Source organism: Trichoderma asperellum, chromosome 7 (assembly GCF_020647865.1).
Source record: "Trichoderma asperellum chromosome 7, complete sequence".
NCBI classification, from domain to species: Eukaryota; Fungi; Ascomycota; class Sordariomycetes; order Hypocreales; family Hypocreaceae; genus Trichoderma; species Trichoderma asperellum.
This window is the reverse complement of record NC_089421.1, coordinates 2,252,385-2,267,530: the sequence shown is the minus strand read 5'-3', so window position 1 is coordinate 2,267,530 and position 15,146 is coordinate 2,252,385. Positions and strand designations below refer to the sequence as shown.

The 15,146-nt window shown below is 51.0% G+C and overlaps 6 protein-coding genes across 7 annotated transcripts; 3 read left to right on the top strand and 3 right to left on the bottom strand.

Moving 5' to 3' along the window:
• The first annotated feature begins 79 nt into the window (after window positions 1-79).
• Window positions 80-3,513, top strand: TrAFT101_011457 (uncharacterized protein). The gene is made up of 2 exons (XM_024900746.2): window positions 80-2,789; window positions 2,854-3,513. The coding sequence occupies exons 1-2, from the start codon at window positions 158-160 to the stop codon at window positions 3,363-3,365; spliced, it is 3,144 nt and encodes a 1,047-aa protein (XP_024758118.1). The 5' UTR covers window positions 80-157; the 3' UTR covers window positions 3,366-3,513.
• Window positions 3,514-3,594: 81 nt separating this feature from the next.
• TrAFT101_011456 (uncharacterized protein) lies at window positions 3,595-6,501 on the bottom strand (the record flags this gene model as incomplete). The annotated part of the gene is made up of 6 exons (XM_024902062.2): window positions 3,595-4,157; window positions 4,238-4,698; window positions 4,755-5,770; window positions 5,835-6,126; window positions 6,183-6,227; window positions 6,287-6,501. The coding sequence occupies 6 exons, from the start codon at window positions 6,499-6,501 to the stop codon at window positions 3,595-3,597; spliced, it is 2,592 nt and encodes an 863-aa protein (XP_024758119.2).
• Window positions 6,502-6,972: 471 nt separating this feature from the next.
• On the bottom strand, window positions 6,973-7,495 carry TrAFT101_011455 (uncharacterized protein; the record flags this gene model as incomplete). Its single annotated transcript, XM_024898724.2, has 3 exons — window positions 6,973-7,130; window positions 7,216-7,266; window positions 7,333-7,495. The coding sequence occupies 3 exons, from the start codon at window positions 7,493-7,495 to the stop codon at window positions 6,973-6,975; spliced, it is 372 nt and encodes a 123-aa protein (XP_024758120.2).
• Window positions 7,496-7,800: 305 nt separating this feature from the next.
• On the top strand, window positions 7,801-10,754 carry TrAFT101_011454 (uncharacterized protein). The gene is made up of 6 exons (XM_066129269.1): window positions 7,801-8,522; window positions 8,659-8,988; window positions 9,053-9,360; window positions 9,436-9,541; window positions 9,614-9,839; window positions 9,899-10,754. Exons 1-6 carry the CDS (start codon window positions 8,357-8,359, stop codon window positions 10,338-10,340), a joined length of 1,578 nt encoding a protein of 525 aa, XP_065985401.1. The 5' UTR covers window positions 7,801-8,356; the 3' UTR covers window positions 10,341-10,754.
• Window positions 10,755-11,393: 639 nt separating this feature from the next.
• On the top strand, window positions 11,394-12,980 carry TrAFT101_011453 (uncharacterized protein). The gene is made up of 4 exons (XM_024906191.2): window positions 11,394-11,894; window positions 12,010-12,127; window positions 12,238-12,327; window positions 12,428-12,980. The coding sequence occupies exons 1-4, from the start codon at window positions 11,518-11,520 to the stop codon at window positions 12,557-12,559; spliced, it is 717 nt and encodes a 238-aa protein (XP_024758122.1). The 5' UTR covers window positions 11,394-11,517; the 3' UTR covers window positions 12,560-12,980.
• On the bottom strand, window positions 12,392-14,921 carry TrAFT101_011452 (uncharacterized protein). 2 transcript variants are annotated; one of them, XM_066129268.1, is made up of 8 exons: window positions 14,566-14,921; window positions 14,391-14,422; window positions 14,185-14,295; window positions 13,977-14,064; window positions 13,393-13,855; window positions 13,187-13,331; window positions 12,989-13,125; window positions 12,392-12,837 (listed from the first exon to the last, which is right to left on the bottom strand). In XM_066129268.1, the coding sequence occupies exons 1-8, from the start codon at window positions 14,576-14,578 to the stop codon at window positions 12,831-12,833; spliced, it is 996 nt and encodes a 331-aa protein (XP_065985400.1). In that variant the 5' UTR covers window positions 14,579-14,921; the 3' UTR covers window positions 12,392-12,830. The 2 variants fall into 2 exon arrangements, with proteins under 2 accessions (XP_065985400.1, XP_024758123.1); XM_024902731.2 differs by having other exon boundaries at window positions 12,392-13,125.
• Between the last annotated feature and the right edge of the window lie 225 nt (window positions 14,922-15,146).

Genomic DNA, 15,146 nt, shown 5'->3' with positions numbered 1-15,146 from the left:
TCAACGCAGCGTTATGCCAAAATGGGAGAATTGTTGATTGGGGTCTTTTGGCGACGCGCTGGCCAAACAACACACCATCAAACCCGCATTTTGCAGCAGCTCGCAGAGTCATCTTTGCGATCCACGCGCACGGCCTCTGAGCCGGAGAACAAGCAGAATGCCTACAAGATCAGGAGCCCGAACTAGGGCAGCCAGGGAGGAGGCCGGCTCTAACAGAGCTACCCCCTCCTTGGAATACGTCGATACGCCAGACAATGCCCTCCGAACACAGATTTGCGCCATCTTTCGCGATGCTCAGAGAACGACCGCCACGCATCGGAAGCTGGCTGTCAACCTTCGAAAAATACAGGAAGCCTGCTGCTACGAGCCCATCAACCCGAAAAAAGCATCAGCCGATGAGTTTGACGAAAAGGCCTTCAACCACGAGTTCATTCGGTGTGTGCTGCGAGTCATGCCGGTGAAGAAGGCGGAGAGCGTTGGCGAGAAGTTGATTCGATTTATCGGGCTTTTCTTGAAACACTCTTCGGACAAAGACAATGAGCTGCTGGACGAAGCCGATGCCGACGCGAGCATGATGCCCGAAACCCCAAGCACGCGGCTCTCATCGCAAGTTTTGCAGACTGCGCTCTCCATGATGCAGGCCAAAGACAAATATGTGCGATTCCGATCAACGCAACTCGTTTCACACATCATCAACTCTCTCGATGCGATCGATGACGACCTGTTCCAGAGCCTTCGCCACAACCTGCTCAAGCGAATCCGAGATAAAGAGCCCATGGTCCGCGTCCAAGCGGTGCTGGGCCTTGGTCGACTTGCCGCCAACCAGCCCGAAGAGGAGCACGACTCGGATGACAGCGAAAACCATCAGCCTAGCCTCTTGGACAAACTGCTAGACGTCTTGCAAAATGACTCGAGCGCCGATGTGAGACGCACACTTCTCGTGAACCTCCCGATATTGCCCACCACGCTCCCATACCTTCTCGAGCGCGCAAGGGATCAAGATGCCGCCACTCGAAGAGCAGTGTATTCTCGTCTTCTCCCCGCGCTAGGAGATTTCCGCCATCTTTCATTATCTATGAGAGAGAAGCTCCTCCGATGGGGCCTCCGCGACAGAGACGACAACGTACGAAAGGCTGCAGGTAGACTCTTCCGAGAGCGGTGGATCGCAGATTGCGCTGGTGTCCCACCGCAAGAGGAAGCACCGCCAAACTTTGATGGCTTATTAGAGCTGTTGGAGAGAATCGATGTCATCAACTCTGGAGTGGAGAATGGAGTGGCCCTTGAGGCAATGAGGGGCTTTTGGGAGGGCCGCCCGGATTATCGTGAGGCTGTCACTCTAGACGACCAATTCTGGGAGACCCTGTCGGCCGAGTCCGTCTTCATGGTTAGAAGCTTCAACGACTTCTGCCGCGAGGAGGAAAATGGCCGCTACGAGTCACTGGTGGAAGAGAAACTTCCCGAAGTCACCAAGCTGGCCTTCTTCCTGGAGCGCTACTTGAAAGTGCTGGTGGATGCCGTCAAGAGAGTTGCACAACTTGACGCCGAGGAGGACGAAGAAGAAGATACTGTCGAGCAAGAGTTTATCGTTGAGCAGATGCTTCATATTGCGCTGACTCTTGATTACTCTGATGAAGTCGGTCGCAGAAAGATGTTTACGCTGCTTCGCCAAGCCCTAGCTATCCCAGAGCTCCCGGATGAAGTTACAAAGCTCACGATGGAGGTCCTTCGATACATTTGCGCACCAGATACCGCCGGAGAACGAGAGTTCTGTAGTGTTGTTCTCGAAGCCGTTGCCGACGTTCACGACACAATTGTAGATCTCCCTGGAGAGGATGATGACAGCTTCGTCTCCGCCCATTCTGATATCAGGAGCCGAGAAAACTCTCCGGCTTCAGACTCGAAAAAGGCTCAGCCTGAGATGAGTGAAGAGGAGGCCCATGAAAAGGCAGTCAAGGAAATGATTGTTAACATGAAGTGCCTGCATATTGTCCAATGCATGCTTACACATGTCGCCGGAAATCTTAAAGATAATGCAGACTTGGTGTCTATGTTGAACAACCTGGTGGTCCCAGCGGTTAGGAGCCACGAAGCACCAGTGCGTGAAAGAGGACTTGTCTGTCTCGGACTATGCGCCCTTTTAGATCGTTCTTTGGCCGAGGAAAATCTAGGTCTTTTTATTCACTTCTTTACAAAGGGACACACCGCCCTGCAGATTACGGCGTTGCACATCTTGACGGATATCCTAAATGTCCATGGGGCTCAGCTGCTCTCAACAACCCCGGCTGTCCTCAAAGTCTACGTCAAGGCAGTTAAGGGCGGTGGTAGGTCATCTGAAGTGCAAGCCGCGGCCACCATCGCCGCATCAAAGCTCCTCCTTGGACGAGTTGTGTCTGATGAAGAAGCTTGCGAGGAGCTGCTCAAGTCCCTTGTAATTGCCTACTTCGATCCCGCATCATCTGCCAACCAGACAGTCAGGCAAGCCCTCAACTACTTCTTACCAGTATTCTGCTTCTCACGAACGGAAAACCAAGACCTTATGAGGAAAGTGTCTTTGCTGGCACTGCATTCTCTACTCAACTTGCGTGAGGGTCTGGAAGATGATGATGTGGATGTTGAGGAAGACATGGTTAGCATGACAACCATTGGTGCTTGTTTGGTGGATTGGACAGACCCGCGAAAGTGCTACAGCCCCGAGCTTCTCCAGGAGGGAGAGAAAAGAAACGTACCGGGTGATGTTCATCTTGATTTCGCCTGTGATATTCTAGAAAGACTTCGTGGAAGCATTAGCAGTAAGTTTACCAAGCCACTCGCTGCCTTTGAACAAACAGAATTAGAGCTAATAACTACAAACAGAAGCCGAAAAGAAGCTGGTTGCCGGTCTTCTTGGAAAGCTATATGTATCACCCACATCCTCAGAAGAGAAGCTCCGAGAGTCTTACGACATTGTCAGTGAGGCTGTTGAGGAGGGTCTGGTAACTGACACTACCGGCCGCAATGCGCTGTACAAGATTCATGTCAGCCTTGGCAAGATTGTCAACAGCCTTGAAGAACAGCGGCCAGCTCAGAACCGTGACGGCCGTAGCGCATCTGATACTGCGGGACGCAGCACGCCAGAAGAGGCTGAAGACCCGGAAGAACCAGAGGAACCACAAGCAGAGGAACCAGAGGAACCAGAGGAACCGGAAGAGCCTGAAGAGCCCGAAGAGCCTGAAGAGAGGCCTTCGAGATCAAGAGGCAACCCCAAGATCAAAAGGGAAGAGAACAGTGATGATGAAGGGACGGTGATACCAGAGCACAGAGATGACAATTCGCTGGTGGAGGATTTATTGTCTGATGAGGATACAAAGATGGAGGATGTGTATTAAAGAGGGGCAAGAATTAAATGGATAATGTCTCACGAAAACAATTTAGCTCGGGAACGGTGCTTGGTTTGGAGAGGTATATATGTGGTACATTGGGAATATAGTTACGCTTCTTTATGATGTGAATGATGCGATTACATCTTTTTTTTTTACACGATTTAAATCTAAATACAAATACATATTATGCAAAAGGACAAGATTAATTATCTTTTCTTTTCTCCCCTGCTTCGGCTCAAGTACCTATCCAGAACAAGAGGCCGCCAAAAGCCACATTAATCAATAAATGCTGCCCCAAGCTCCACGCCATGCAGTACAAGTACTTTGGCGAAAACACAGTCCAGATGAATAAATGTGTTCTCAGCGCCGTACACGCCGCAATGACAAACGCCACGCTCATCGACACAAAGACAGTCAACAGAATGAGATGGTAGCGAAACGCATCCGCTCGCCCGCGCTGTCTATATTCCCGCAGGAGAAGCAAGTTCGTGGCCGAAGTCCAGAATATGGGGCCGGCCCAGTTGCCGACGAGGGTAAGGAAGCCAACGGCGATGACGTTGAAGCCGCTGATGCCGTTGTAGGCGCTGGAGAGGTCGACGGAGGAGATTGCGTTGGAGCCGCCAAAGGCGAAGAAGGTTACGTATTGGAGGAGGATGGAGGAGGTGGTGATTTCGGCGATGGAGAGGTTGGCTGATTGGAGGGTTTGGAGAATGATGGTGGAGAGGAGGAAGAGGGGGATGTTTGTGGCGCGGGTTTGGGTCATTGCGAGGAGGGTGCAGAGGTGGTGGGTGAGTTGTGCTGGTGGTGATGTATGTTAGCGGTGCTAAATCTGAATTTGTATACATATATAGAGAGGGAGGGGGGGAGAGAGAACTTACCGGCTGATTGAGTTACTTGAGGTCCTCCGACCTTTGCTCGATAGACGGCAAAGCCAAACAAAGCCGTGAGTAATCCAAAGATGATCCTCGCTCTAAAGATGAGGGATGGGCCCTGGAGGATATCCAAGAGAGTGCGTGCAAATCCCACAACCAACTCAGGGGCATCTTCCGCAGTGAAGGCCAGTTTGAAGGCAAGAGTTGCCGAAAATAAGAGTGGCACCAAGAAAGTGGTCAAGAGAAAAGGCAGGCCAGCCAAAGACAGGCTTTGGAGAGTCTGTAGAGTCACCACGACGTACGCCAGAGTGATGAAAACCCACAGCAGCTCAGGGTTGGGAATGAGAAAGGTTTTGACGGTGTCTGGCTCGCCGGCAAATTTCTGGCCAGTTTGGTTCCAGCTTCTTATGAGTCTTAGAGCGCCTAGGGCGGTTATATGACTTAATGCTGAAGAGATACGTGACGACCTAAAAAAAAATGTCAGCCATGAACATGAAGAAAGGGAAGGGATTGCAGCCCTTACCTGTGAACTTCTCTGGCACCGAGGTAAGCCAGCCATATGGTAGAAGTCCAATACCAGAAATGGTGCTCTTCCTCTACATAACTACTAGCAAACATCATGGGGCCATAAGACGTTGCGAGCAAAAACAGCGGAAGAAGAAAGCCCGACTTCCAAAAGCCTTGCAGTGTCAAGCTGGCCACGCTGGCAATCACAGCAGCGACTGAAATTCCCTGACCAAGCGATAGCCTTGACATGTCGTAGTTTGACGCCATGCTGCTCATGAGATCTTGGGCTTTACGAATCCAGGTAGACGTAGCCGCAAGCCATTCTTTGTCGACCTCATTGGCATTGGCTTGGGAAGATGCTTCCAAGTTTATTTTGCGCCATTCACAGGCTAGTTCGCTGATATCCGATGCAGATTTTGAAACGCATGGGTCGACAGACGACTGGTTGTCAAAAAGTTCGCCTCCAAACGCCGCCGTGACAATGTTGAGAATCTGTCTGGCGTTGCGAATGAGAATCTGCACCTTGTCGCTGGAACTCGGCCAAAAGGGTAAGAACTCTGGGATGAAGGCTCCAAGATTATTCTTCGAAATGGGAAACCTCATAAGCGCAGCGAGCGTGGGCGAGATATCGGACTGCTCTACCGTGGAATAGTAATCAAACTCGTTCTTGGCATGCGCAGGGGCTGGATATTTGGACGAAATCTCCTTTAGCTTTGGTGACATGAATACTAGAGCGGGTGACGTTTCTCCGGGAGATGATGCGCCGTGGTTTCCTGCGTCGTTCATGCCGTGGTCACCACAGAGAACAATTAGTGTTGACTGAAGATGGCTCTGCGTTTCTAGAGCATCAAACAGTTGGTGGACGATGCCATCCATCTCACGCTGCTTGGCTGGCATGTGACTGCTGCGAGGTCCTGATTTATGGCCAATGTGATCGAGGCCAAGATAATGAAGCACCATCAGGCTCCAGTCGTCTTTTTGAAGCTCATCGTTGATATGCCTTGTGACATTATTGTCGACTTCTGTAAAGTCCTATGGGGATACATGTAAGTCACAGGGGGGCCATGAGCTGAGTCAAGTTTTAATGGAGTCTTACGGCAACAAAGAAGCTTGAAGTGCCATCATGGCGATCAAAAGTCTCGGGGAAGAGTTTGAGCCACGTATCATCGCCGTACATGACCAGCTTGCCTGTGTCTTTTGCCTTGAGCTGAGAGAGCCACGTATCCTGGGCAGCCAGCGTTGACGAGGTATCTGCCTCGTTGATGTTGAGAATCAGATCCACAAACGAAGGAATAGACCCTGTAGTTATGGCCTTGATTCTGGGCATCGTCACGGTGGGAGACCGGGCATTAGCAGTGAAGGGGATGGCACTTCCATCGCGAATAAGGCTATAGATATTATGAGAAACTTGATTGACAGCAAAATTGCCAACAATAGGACTGACCTCTGCGTGTACTCGAATTCAGAGGCTTCGGAAAATACAAAATCGCTATTCTCACACCTTAGCACGAGCGGCGGCACGTTCAGATACATGTGAATCAACTGTACCTCCGCAACGCATCAACTACCATGAATACGAGTCTATCAAAGGGAGCTTGGGGCGGGGGGCCATATTCGAGAGCCTCAAATTCCGCCAACCCAGGAAGAAAGGGCTTATACGGGAAGAAACCAGTGGCGAACACGAGAATAGACAAAGGGATTAAAACGTTTGCCGCAGTGAGCAGGATGGAGGCCGCCAGCGACCCATTTCGTGAGGCCACCATGGCTCGATGGAAGAAGCAAACGAGAGAATCGGGTCAATTGAAAAGGACGAGAGAGAGGCTAGAGAGGCGCCTTGATCTTGCTCAGTATTTCATCAACATGATACACGGGAGAGCCATATGGAGAGGCGGATGAAGCGATAGTGAGGTCTCCCTTTCATTAAGCGTGTGAAGAAGGTTATAAAACGTGCATGTGGAAGTGAGAGCGTGATTGGCTAGGCAAGAAATGGATCGTCTAGTTGAGGCTGCTGCGCCACAGGAACAATCGGGGGCGCCACATCAAGCCTAAACTTTTTTTTTTTTTTCCATTTTTTTCTGGAGATGGCCATGGGTATCGTCAATTGAGACTGCAGAGTTGATGTATATGACAATATGTATGTATAAAATAATGAGTGCTCCGTATGTGCAAAAAAGAAACCCCAAAGATTAAAACCCAAAGATTGAAACAGTAAAAATTAAACATTTTCGATTCGATCAGGCCTTCTTGACCTTGTTTGCGGCTTCTCTCTTCTTCTTGGCGGCCAGTCTGTCGCTGTACTTGGGGAATGTGATGCTGGACTTTGTCCTCTTCTTGGTGATGCGCTTCTTGGAGATGGCGGCTCTTGTCGGTTTCTTTGCGTCCACATCCATGGCTAGAGAGTTGAAATTGTCAGTATTGGTTGATTGCCAATGTCCATGGACTGGACGTGAAGAGTGAGAGAGGGCGGGGAGTCATACTGATCTCATCTGCGGCCTGCTCTTCCTTATCCTGTGCATCGGCGCCGTCGTCTTGAAGCAAAGAGTGTTAGCGAACAACAGCCCTCCAGCTGCATGCTCAATTCAATCCAAACGAACCATCAATCTTCATCTCAGCAGGCTCGGGCTTGGCCTGTCGCGCCAGCTCCAGCAGCTTGGCGGACAGACGCTCTTGTCTCGCAGCCTCTGCAGGACCAAAGATGGTCGCAGCTTTGCGCTGGTTGTTGAATTTTTTACTGCTCGCCCGAGAACTCTTTGCCATTGTTGCGGTATTTGATGCTGAGAGCCGTCTGCTGTGTTCTGCCTTGTGCACTTCCGACCGTCCGTCTGTCTGTCTGTCCGTCGATTTGTTTGGTGTTTGTTTTCCTCTTTGAAGTATTTAGAAGGCACTCCGTAACTGCAGGAAAGAAAAGTTACGATAACAGCGAAAAGATAAGATAACGGACCCTTTGTGGCGTAAAGATTCAGTGCTAGGTGCTGGATTGTGGCGCATTACTCGCTAGCCTTTTAGCCCTCCCATCGGGTTTTGCCAGCTGCTGCCGCCTGGCCGCTGCCCAAAAATCATGTGGCGATGGCGTCGAGCATTTCCTGCTGCTATAAAGCGATGTCCTCCGAGGCTTGATAGCCAGGCGACGACGAGGGTGAGAGGAGAGTGAATGTGACGGGCGACGCTGCATCACGCGCTCACTTTCCGCCATCGCCACAGATTCAAGTCACCGCGTTGCTTCCAAGGCTCTTGGGCCCGATAGCGCCTCTATCCATCCATTCCCTGCCGACAGGAACCCTCCGTCAGCCTCGCGATTCTCACGGCCATTGTCGGCATCACGAGTGCGGCTCCAGCGACAGCCTGCACCTATCGCCGGCAGAGCGTCTCGCAGTCGCCTTTGCGACTCACTTTTGCGAGTCAATCCAGGCCCGTTCCACCACTCGTGCCGTCGAAAATAGATACCCGACCACGTTCCGATAGAGACGTCGTCTGCACCACCTCTTTTTTTCCTCGGGGCAGCAATCCGACTCTTCTCCCCCCTCAGTTCTCCTTGAGCGTTCCTCGCTCCCCTTTGATGCATTTTCGAGGACTCCCGCTCTCCCCAACCAACATCTTGCGCCACACCACCCAGCGACCATGGCGTCACCGAACATGAACTCCATCTCGCGGCACGACGTGAACACGCTGCTTCGACAAGTCCAGGGCAACTCCCTGTTCAACCGCCAGCTCTCCTCCGTCTGCCAGGTAAATGGGCTTAAGAGCACCGGCGTCAAAGCTGAGCTCCAGCGACGCATCGTACACCGTGAGTCATTTCGCCTGCAGCGCCCTTATCGCGACGGTGTGCGCGTATTCTACTCTTCTACCCTGACGCTGCATGCGACCCGTCTACAGTCTATATCCGCATAATAGGTATATACTGACCATGCTCCCGCCTGTAGTCATAAACGAAACGGTCGGCAACAACGACGTTGCGCGATTCCACCAAGTCCGGCAGAGCATCGTCAATGCCTTTGCACAAAGAGCGAGCCCGTCCAAGGCTGCGGCGGCTCGGAGTAATGGATCCGTAGCACAGCAACCTCTACCGAATCTTTCTACACCGTCAGGATCGCCCTACGGCACCACCGGCTATGCTGGTCAACGACCGTATGGACAAGTCTCGGCAAACGGAATCCCATCCCCCTATGGGTCCTCCATGTATAGCTTCTCGTTCAAACCGAGCCCTTTCTACAGTGTCGAAGGTCCCGTGAGTGGCTTGCGTACTTGTGAAGGCAAGTGCCCTTTTTTTCCAATATTCATCGTATGAACTCCAGTCTGACATGTTACTTTCACCAGTTATGGCGCAGCATAGGAACACCGTCACCATACCACTAAGACTAAGCGACTATCCTATTCTCCAACGATGCAGCGACGATAAATCATACAGGATCATGGTCTTTTGTGCGAGCGACGATAGCGGCCTGCAAGACGTGGCGTTTCCACACCAATCCGAGCTTCGAGTCAATGGTGACGAGATCAAAGCTAACCTTCGAGGCCTCAAAAATAAGCCTGGCTCTACCAGGCCTGTTGATATCACCAACGCTCTTCGCCTACGGTCAAATTACATGAATAATATCGAGTTTACATATGCTCTGACAAACAAGGTGAGCTAATTCTAATGGACGATGCATGGTTCCATTCTTTGATGGTTTCTTAGCTAACGTGATCTTGCTTGACAGAAATTCTATCTTATTGTAAACCTTTGCAAGGCAACGTCAGTAAGCGAACTGGTGACGACGATATCCAGCCGAAGAAAGATTTCTGAGGAATCGGTAATATCGGAGCGTAAGTTTTAGACAATCCAACAAGATTACCCAGTGTAACTTCACGGGCAGTTACTAACGCATTGAACTGCAGTGAATAAAATAGCACAAGATCCGGATGTCGTAGCTACATCTCAGGTTTTGTCACTCAAATGCCCACTATCATACATGAGATTGGAAGTCCCTTGTCGGAGTCTTAGCTGCACACATCTACAATGCTTTGACGCAACGTCTTATTTGCAACTTCAGGAGCAGGGACCGCAATGGTTATGTCCTATTTGTAACAAGTCGGCGCCATTTGACCAATTAGCGGTTGACGGGTACGTACCATGCCAATACTACACACCACTGCGTGCCGCATATGCTAACATGCACCCAGTTACGTCAAAGCCATTTTAGAAAAGACACCAAAGAGCCTGGAAACAGTCACTATTGAGCCAAATGGAAAGTGGTCTAGCAAACCGCCCAATGAGGACTCATCGCCATCCAGACCACGGGGGGCAGCTCTGGAGGATGATGAAGACGACGAGTTGGAGGTGTCCGAAATCATAATTGGCGGACGTCGATTAGAAACACCAAGGAAGCTGTCCCATTATACGGATACCCCGAGTTCCGGTGGCAGAGATCATTCCTCAACAGCACCGCGAGGCTCACACAGCGCCAAACGACCAGCACCAGCGGTGATTGACCTAACACTATCGTCTGACGATGAAGAGCCCATTCAGCGACCGAGCAAGCGCCAGCACACGAACATGGTTACCTATCATCGCGCCTCAAGCCCCCCGTTTCTAAGCGAGTCTCCTATCAATTACCAACACTAGCAGGGGGCTCTACCAGCAGGGGGTGCTCTACCAATAGCAGCTATGAGCCAACAGGCATCGCAGTGGTCTAATTGAGCTTGGCGAAGAAGGAAGGAACATTATAGAGTAAACTTATTATATATCGTTTTTACAAGAGAAGAGAGGTAGGGCAGGGCAAGGCAAGGCAGGGCAAGGAGAAAGCATGAGAACGAGGCCCGAAGAGTTTTGATTTTCAAGTCAGCAGAGGCGTTCAGGGTGACGAGGGCAGGAAAAGGATAATTCCCCTTTGGTTTGGTACAATGGTAGTTTGTCTGCTATTTTGTTTATGAGCGAAAGAAGGGGCAGGTTACCAGCGATGCAGAGAGGACCAAAGTTGCATGGACTACCAAGGACCCGGCCGCTGGTAGTAGGTCAGTCATTATTTAAGAAACTGGATATTTGATTAATAGCTATTGAGCTGTGTCTTTTTGTAAATCGTGATGGTGTGTGCCTGGGCATGCAAGCCAGCCACTTGCTTGTGCGGCTGCATATTCGTTTTGCGATTGGGGGGTGGGGGGTGGGGGGGGAGGGGGAGGGGGGAAGGGGGAATAAATGGCAGCATCGTATCAAAACCTCATCAACTGAAACTGCAAATCCAAGTAATTAGGTACCTTTCTCAGCAGTAATGTACATTGCGTTGTGTCCCTATTACAAGATTATTGTACATGTCCATCCCTCTTATTACTAGGAAATAATACGAATCTCGACTTGTCTCCAGCGAGTTACTTGTACAAGCTCGCACATTGTATCATTCATCTTTATATTAGTTAGTACCTGTTGATATCAGCTTTCAACAATGCTAAAAAGTGAAAAGATTTAATCATGCATGCTTCTCCCAAAAAGGGCGGTTGATGGCAGATAATAGGTACCTACCTAGTAGGTCGGTTCGGAGCACCACAGGCCTATACTGCATCCACACACCCCGCCTATAATCGCGGCACCAAGTACGTACCTTGCCTCGTCCAGCGGCCATGCATGCACCTCCAGCTACATCTAGTACCTACAGCTTTACCTCCCACCACCAAATCTCCTCCCATCACCACCACTCTTCTTCCACTCTATACGACCTCCACCTCGCCTTCTCCTCCTTCTCTTCTCTCTCTCTCTCTCTCCCACTCTCAACCAAATCAACCAAATCAACCAATCAGCCACACACAAAATGTCTCTCTCCCCTCCCCTCCCCCCCTTCAACTCCTCCGACCCAACCGCCACGTTCCTCTCCTCCTCCACCCTCGACTTCCTCCTCATCGAACTCGTCCCGCTCGCCCACCGCGTCACCGTCGAGCGCGACCTCGCCTCTCCCTCAGCCCTAGCCCCAGCCTCAGCCTCAGCAGCAGACACAGCCGCCCTGCAGTCTCCCCCCCACAGCGCAGCGACAGCAAAGTCCGAAACCACATCCGGCACAGTCGTCGGCGACGCAGCGGCAGCAGCAGCAGGAGATACCCCCAAGAGGATAGACGACGAGGAACATCTCGATGCGGTGCATTATAGACTCGAGTCGCAGGGTTACCGCGTTGGCCAGGGTCTTGTAGAAAGGTACATTTCTTTTTTCCTCTAAAAGAATAAGAATACATATATATCCAGTCTTTTCCCCTCCAAACGCCAGAAATAGTAGCTAAACAGCACCCGAATTTCGCTCGGCGCATAACAGATTCTCTCGCGATCGACCCCGCTTCAACGATACCCTCGACGTAATCAAGTTCCTCTGCAAAGACCTGTGGTCTCTCGTCTTTGGCAAGAACATTGACAATCTCAAGACAAATCACCGAGTACGTGCGCCGCAAATACACATACACACACTTTTATATAATATATGCATACCTACTGTTACCAAGATCGCATCCATCTCAGTAACATACTTGCTTACACAAATATTCAGGGAGTCTACGTCCTCACCGACAATGCCTTCCGTCCATTCTCGCGCATGAGCACAGAAACCGGCAGCCATGCCATCGTCCGAGCACAGCCTGTACGTCCAACACGAAGCAATTCTTTCTTTGGAATCCAAATCAATCACATGTCATCAGTCTGATCATTGCTTACACACAATTGTTTTCCATTCATTCTAGTTCCTATGGTTCCCCTGCGGCATCATCCGCGGCGCATTAGCTGCTCTGGGTATCAACGCCACCGTTCAAGCCGAAGTCAATGAGCTACCGGGAGCCATATTTCAGATCAAGACCATCCCCGCCAAGCCATAGTAACCAAAACCGCTACAACGACAACTTTGCGTACTGAGAACTAAGAGAAAGATGAGAACCATAAAGGAGTGGACAAATGAGCCATGTGCGAATAGACGACGCAATCCGCCTTTTTGTTTTTTTCTTTTTTTCGTTCTTTCTTCTTTCCCAGACAAAAGCAACTCCATTACTCAGCTTCATGCAACTAGCAGAGAACTAATATTCAATGGGGACGAGAGGCTATTCGACAGAAAAGGCTTCGCATGGGGAGGGGTAGAGACTCTGGGACATTTTACAGCCTATGAAAGAAAAGCAAATCATCAGCCACCCTGCTTATGCGCGCGTATATATATTATACCTAGTAGTCATAGCTATTGTGCGCAAGACCGGCTCCATCGACACTAGAAAAGGCTACCAGCACACTTGGGGAAATTGGAGGAAAGTATTTACTTTTGGGGAGGGTTGTGGGCGAAGTCGACGCCCTTCTGGATGTTGCCCTTGAGGCCCTCGATAGCCTTGCCCAAGAGCTCCTTCTCCTTCTCGGTAATGCCCTCCAGGGGGTTGGTGGCCTTCTCAACACCGTTGGGCTACGAAACGTTAGTCAAATAATGTATCATTAGAATTGAAAACTGGTGCATCTTGACTTACTCCAAGCTCAACAGGGACAGAGAAGAAGTCGACGCCAGTAGCCTTGGCGACGGCCTCACCGCCGGGAACACCAGGCAGGTAGACGTAGCTGGGCTCAACAAGGCCCTTTTCACCCTTGGCAGCGCGGAGCAGCTTCTCGGCGAATCTAAAAGTTTCACGTTAGTATTTTGCAGCCAGAATGGAGGGAATGTGAAGGGGGATCTCACCGGAAACCGGCATAAGCCATGGACAGAGTAGCGGAACCAGCACCGTCCTTGGCCTTGACGACCTCGTCACCACCAAACTGCACACGGTTGACAAGAGCGTCGTACTTGTCGGCAGGGATGGTGACAGCAGGGTTGGCCTTGCTGATAAGAGGCAGGATAGTCTCACCAGAGTGGCCACCAACGACGGGGATGGTCAGCTTCTGGGGCTGGGACTCGCCAACAATCTCGGCAACAAAGGTCTCGGCACGGACAATGTCGAGAGTGGTGACACCAAAGAGGCGTTGGGGGTTGAAGACCTTCTTGGCCTTGAGGACCTCGGCGGAAATGGGGACAGTGGAGTTGACGGGGTTGGAGATGACGAGGATGAAAGCCTTGGGAGCAACCTCGGCAATGGTCTCGATCAGGCCCTTGACGATGCCAGCGTTGATGTTGAACAGGTCGTCACGGGTCATGCCAGGCTTGCCTGTGAACAATTGCGGCGTTAGCAGCTGTAGCAGTAGCACATTGTATCCAATCACATGCTGAACCCTCGAGCAGCCCCAGACGGGTAGTAATTGTAGCTAGCCATAGGACGTAATACGTACGGGGAATACCAGCGGGGATGACAATGATGTCGGCATCCTTGAAAGCGGCCTTGGCGCCCTCGTTGGCGGGCAGGTAGCCGGTAACCTTCTATTGAGGAGGAAAACGGTATAGCGTTAGCGATGCGAAGCTGCGGAAGTCGGCCCAAAGGAAGCTCGGAGCATGGCACTCGGCGATGCGGCGAGTCGGGCGAGCGCGACTGGAGCTTACCGCAGGGGAGGAGATATGGGAGAGATCGGCGGCAACACCGGGAGTGTTGACAACATCGTACAGAGCCAGCTCGTCGATGAGAGGACTGGCCTTGAGGAGGAGGGACAGAGGCTGATAGCAAGAAGATGCGTTGTTAGCTTGGGGGTCCGATTACGCAGACTGAGGGAGAAGATTGAAAAAAGAAGAAGAAGAGGAAGACTTCATACCTGTCCAATACCTCCGGAAGCACCAGCAACAACTATCACGCCAGACTGGTCAGTATCACGGATTGCATGCACACGCAATTTCTCATGACGCGAGCTCTTAAAACAGCTTCTCTGCTGAGCCGGGTGCGGGGTTGAGGGGCAATGCAGCTCTAGGCCATGATGTTCGAGTTCATACCTGCTTTGACCATTGTGACGGTTTTGTGTGTGGAAAAAAAAAAAAAGAGACGAGGTGAAAATAAAAGCAAAGCTTGAAGTTGAGTAGAAGAGGAGGAAGTTTGAAGGAGGAGGAAGATGGAGAATGGAGGAGGATAAGAGAGTCTGTTCTCTTTTTTTTCTAGGAGGGAAATTGCGTGAGATGGCTCTTTCTTGTATTTGGCTCTTTCCGCCAAGGGGAGGGGGGGGGGGGGGCGTGGGATTTCTTGCGCTATAGGCTACAGTGGACTAGGTAGCACTTTAAGCTGCTTTTGGCCACCCGAAGCCAGAGATGTTTGGAGGGGTAATGGGCGCTGTGAGTTGTGAGTACCTACTTGGAGCTGGCTGTGAATCTGCGTGCGCTTTTGTTTGGCGCTGAGCTGGCCAATCGGGAGGGCAGAAGCAGCCGCATTTCGATGCGATATGGCTAATATCTATTACTATCTACAAGTGCCGCATCGCGTCTTGATTATACCGCTCTCAAAACCGCATAGCACAAACAAAAGCACAGGTAAAAATCCATCTGGGTAGGTACCTATCTTCCGTCTCCCATGGCAATCAATC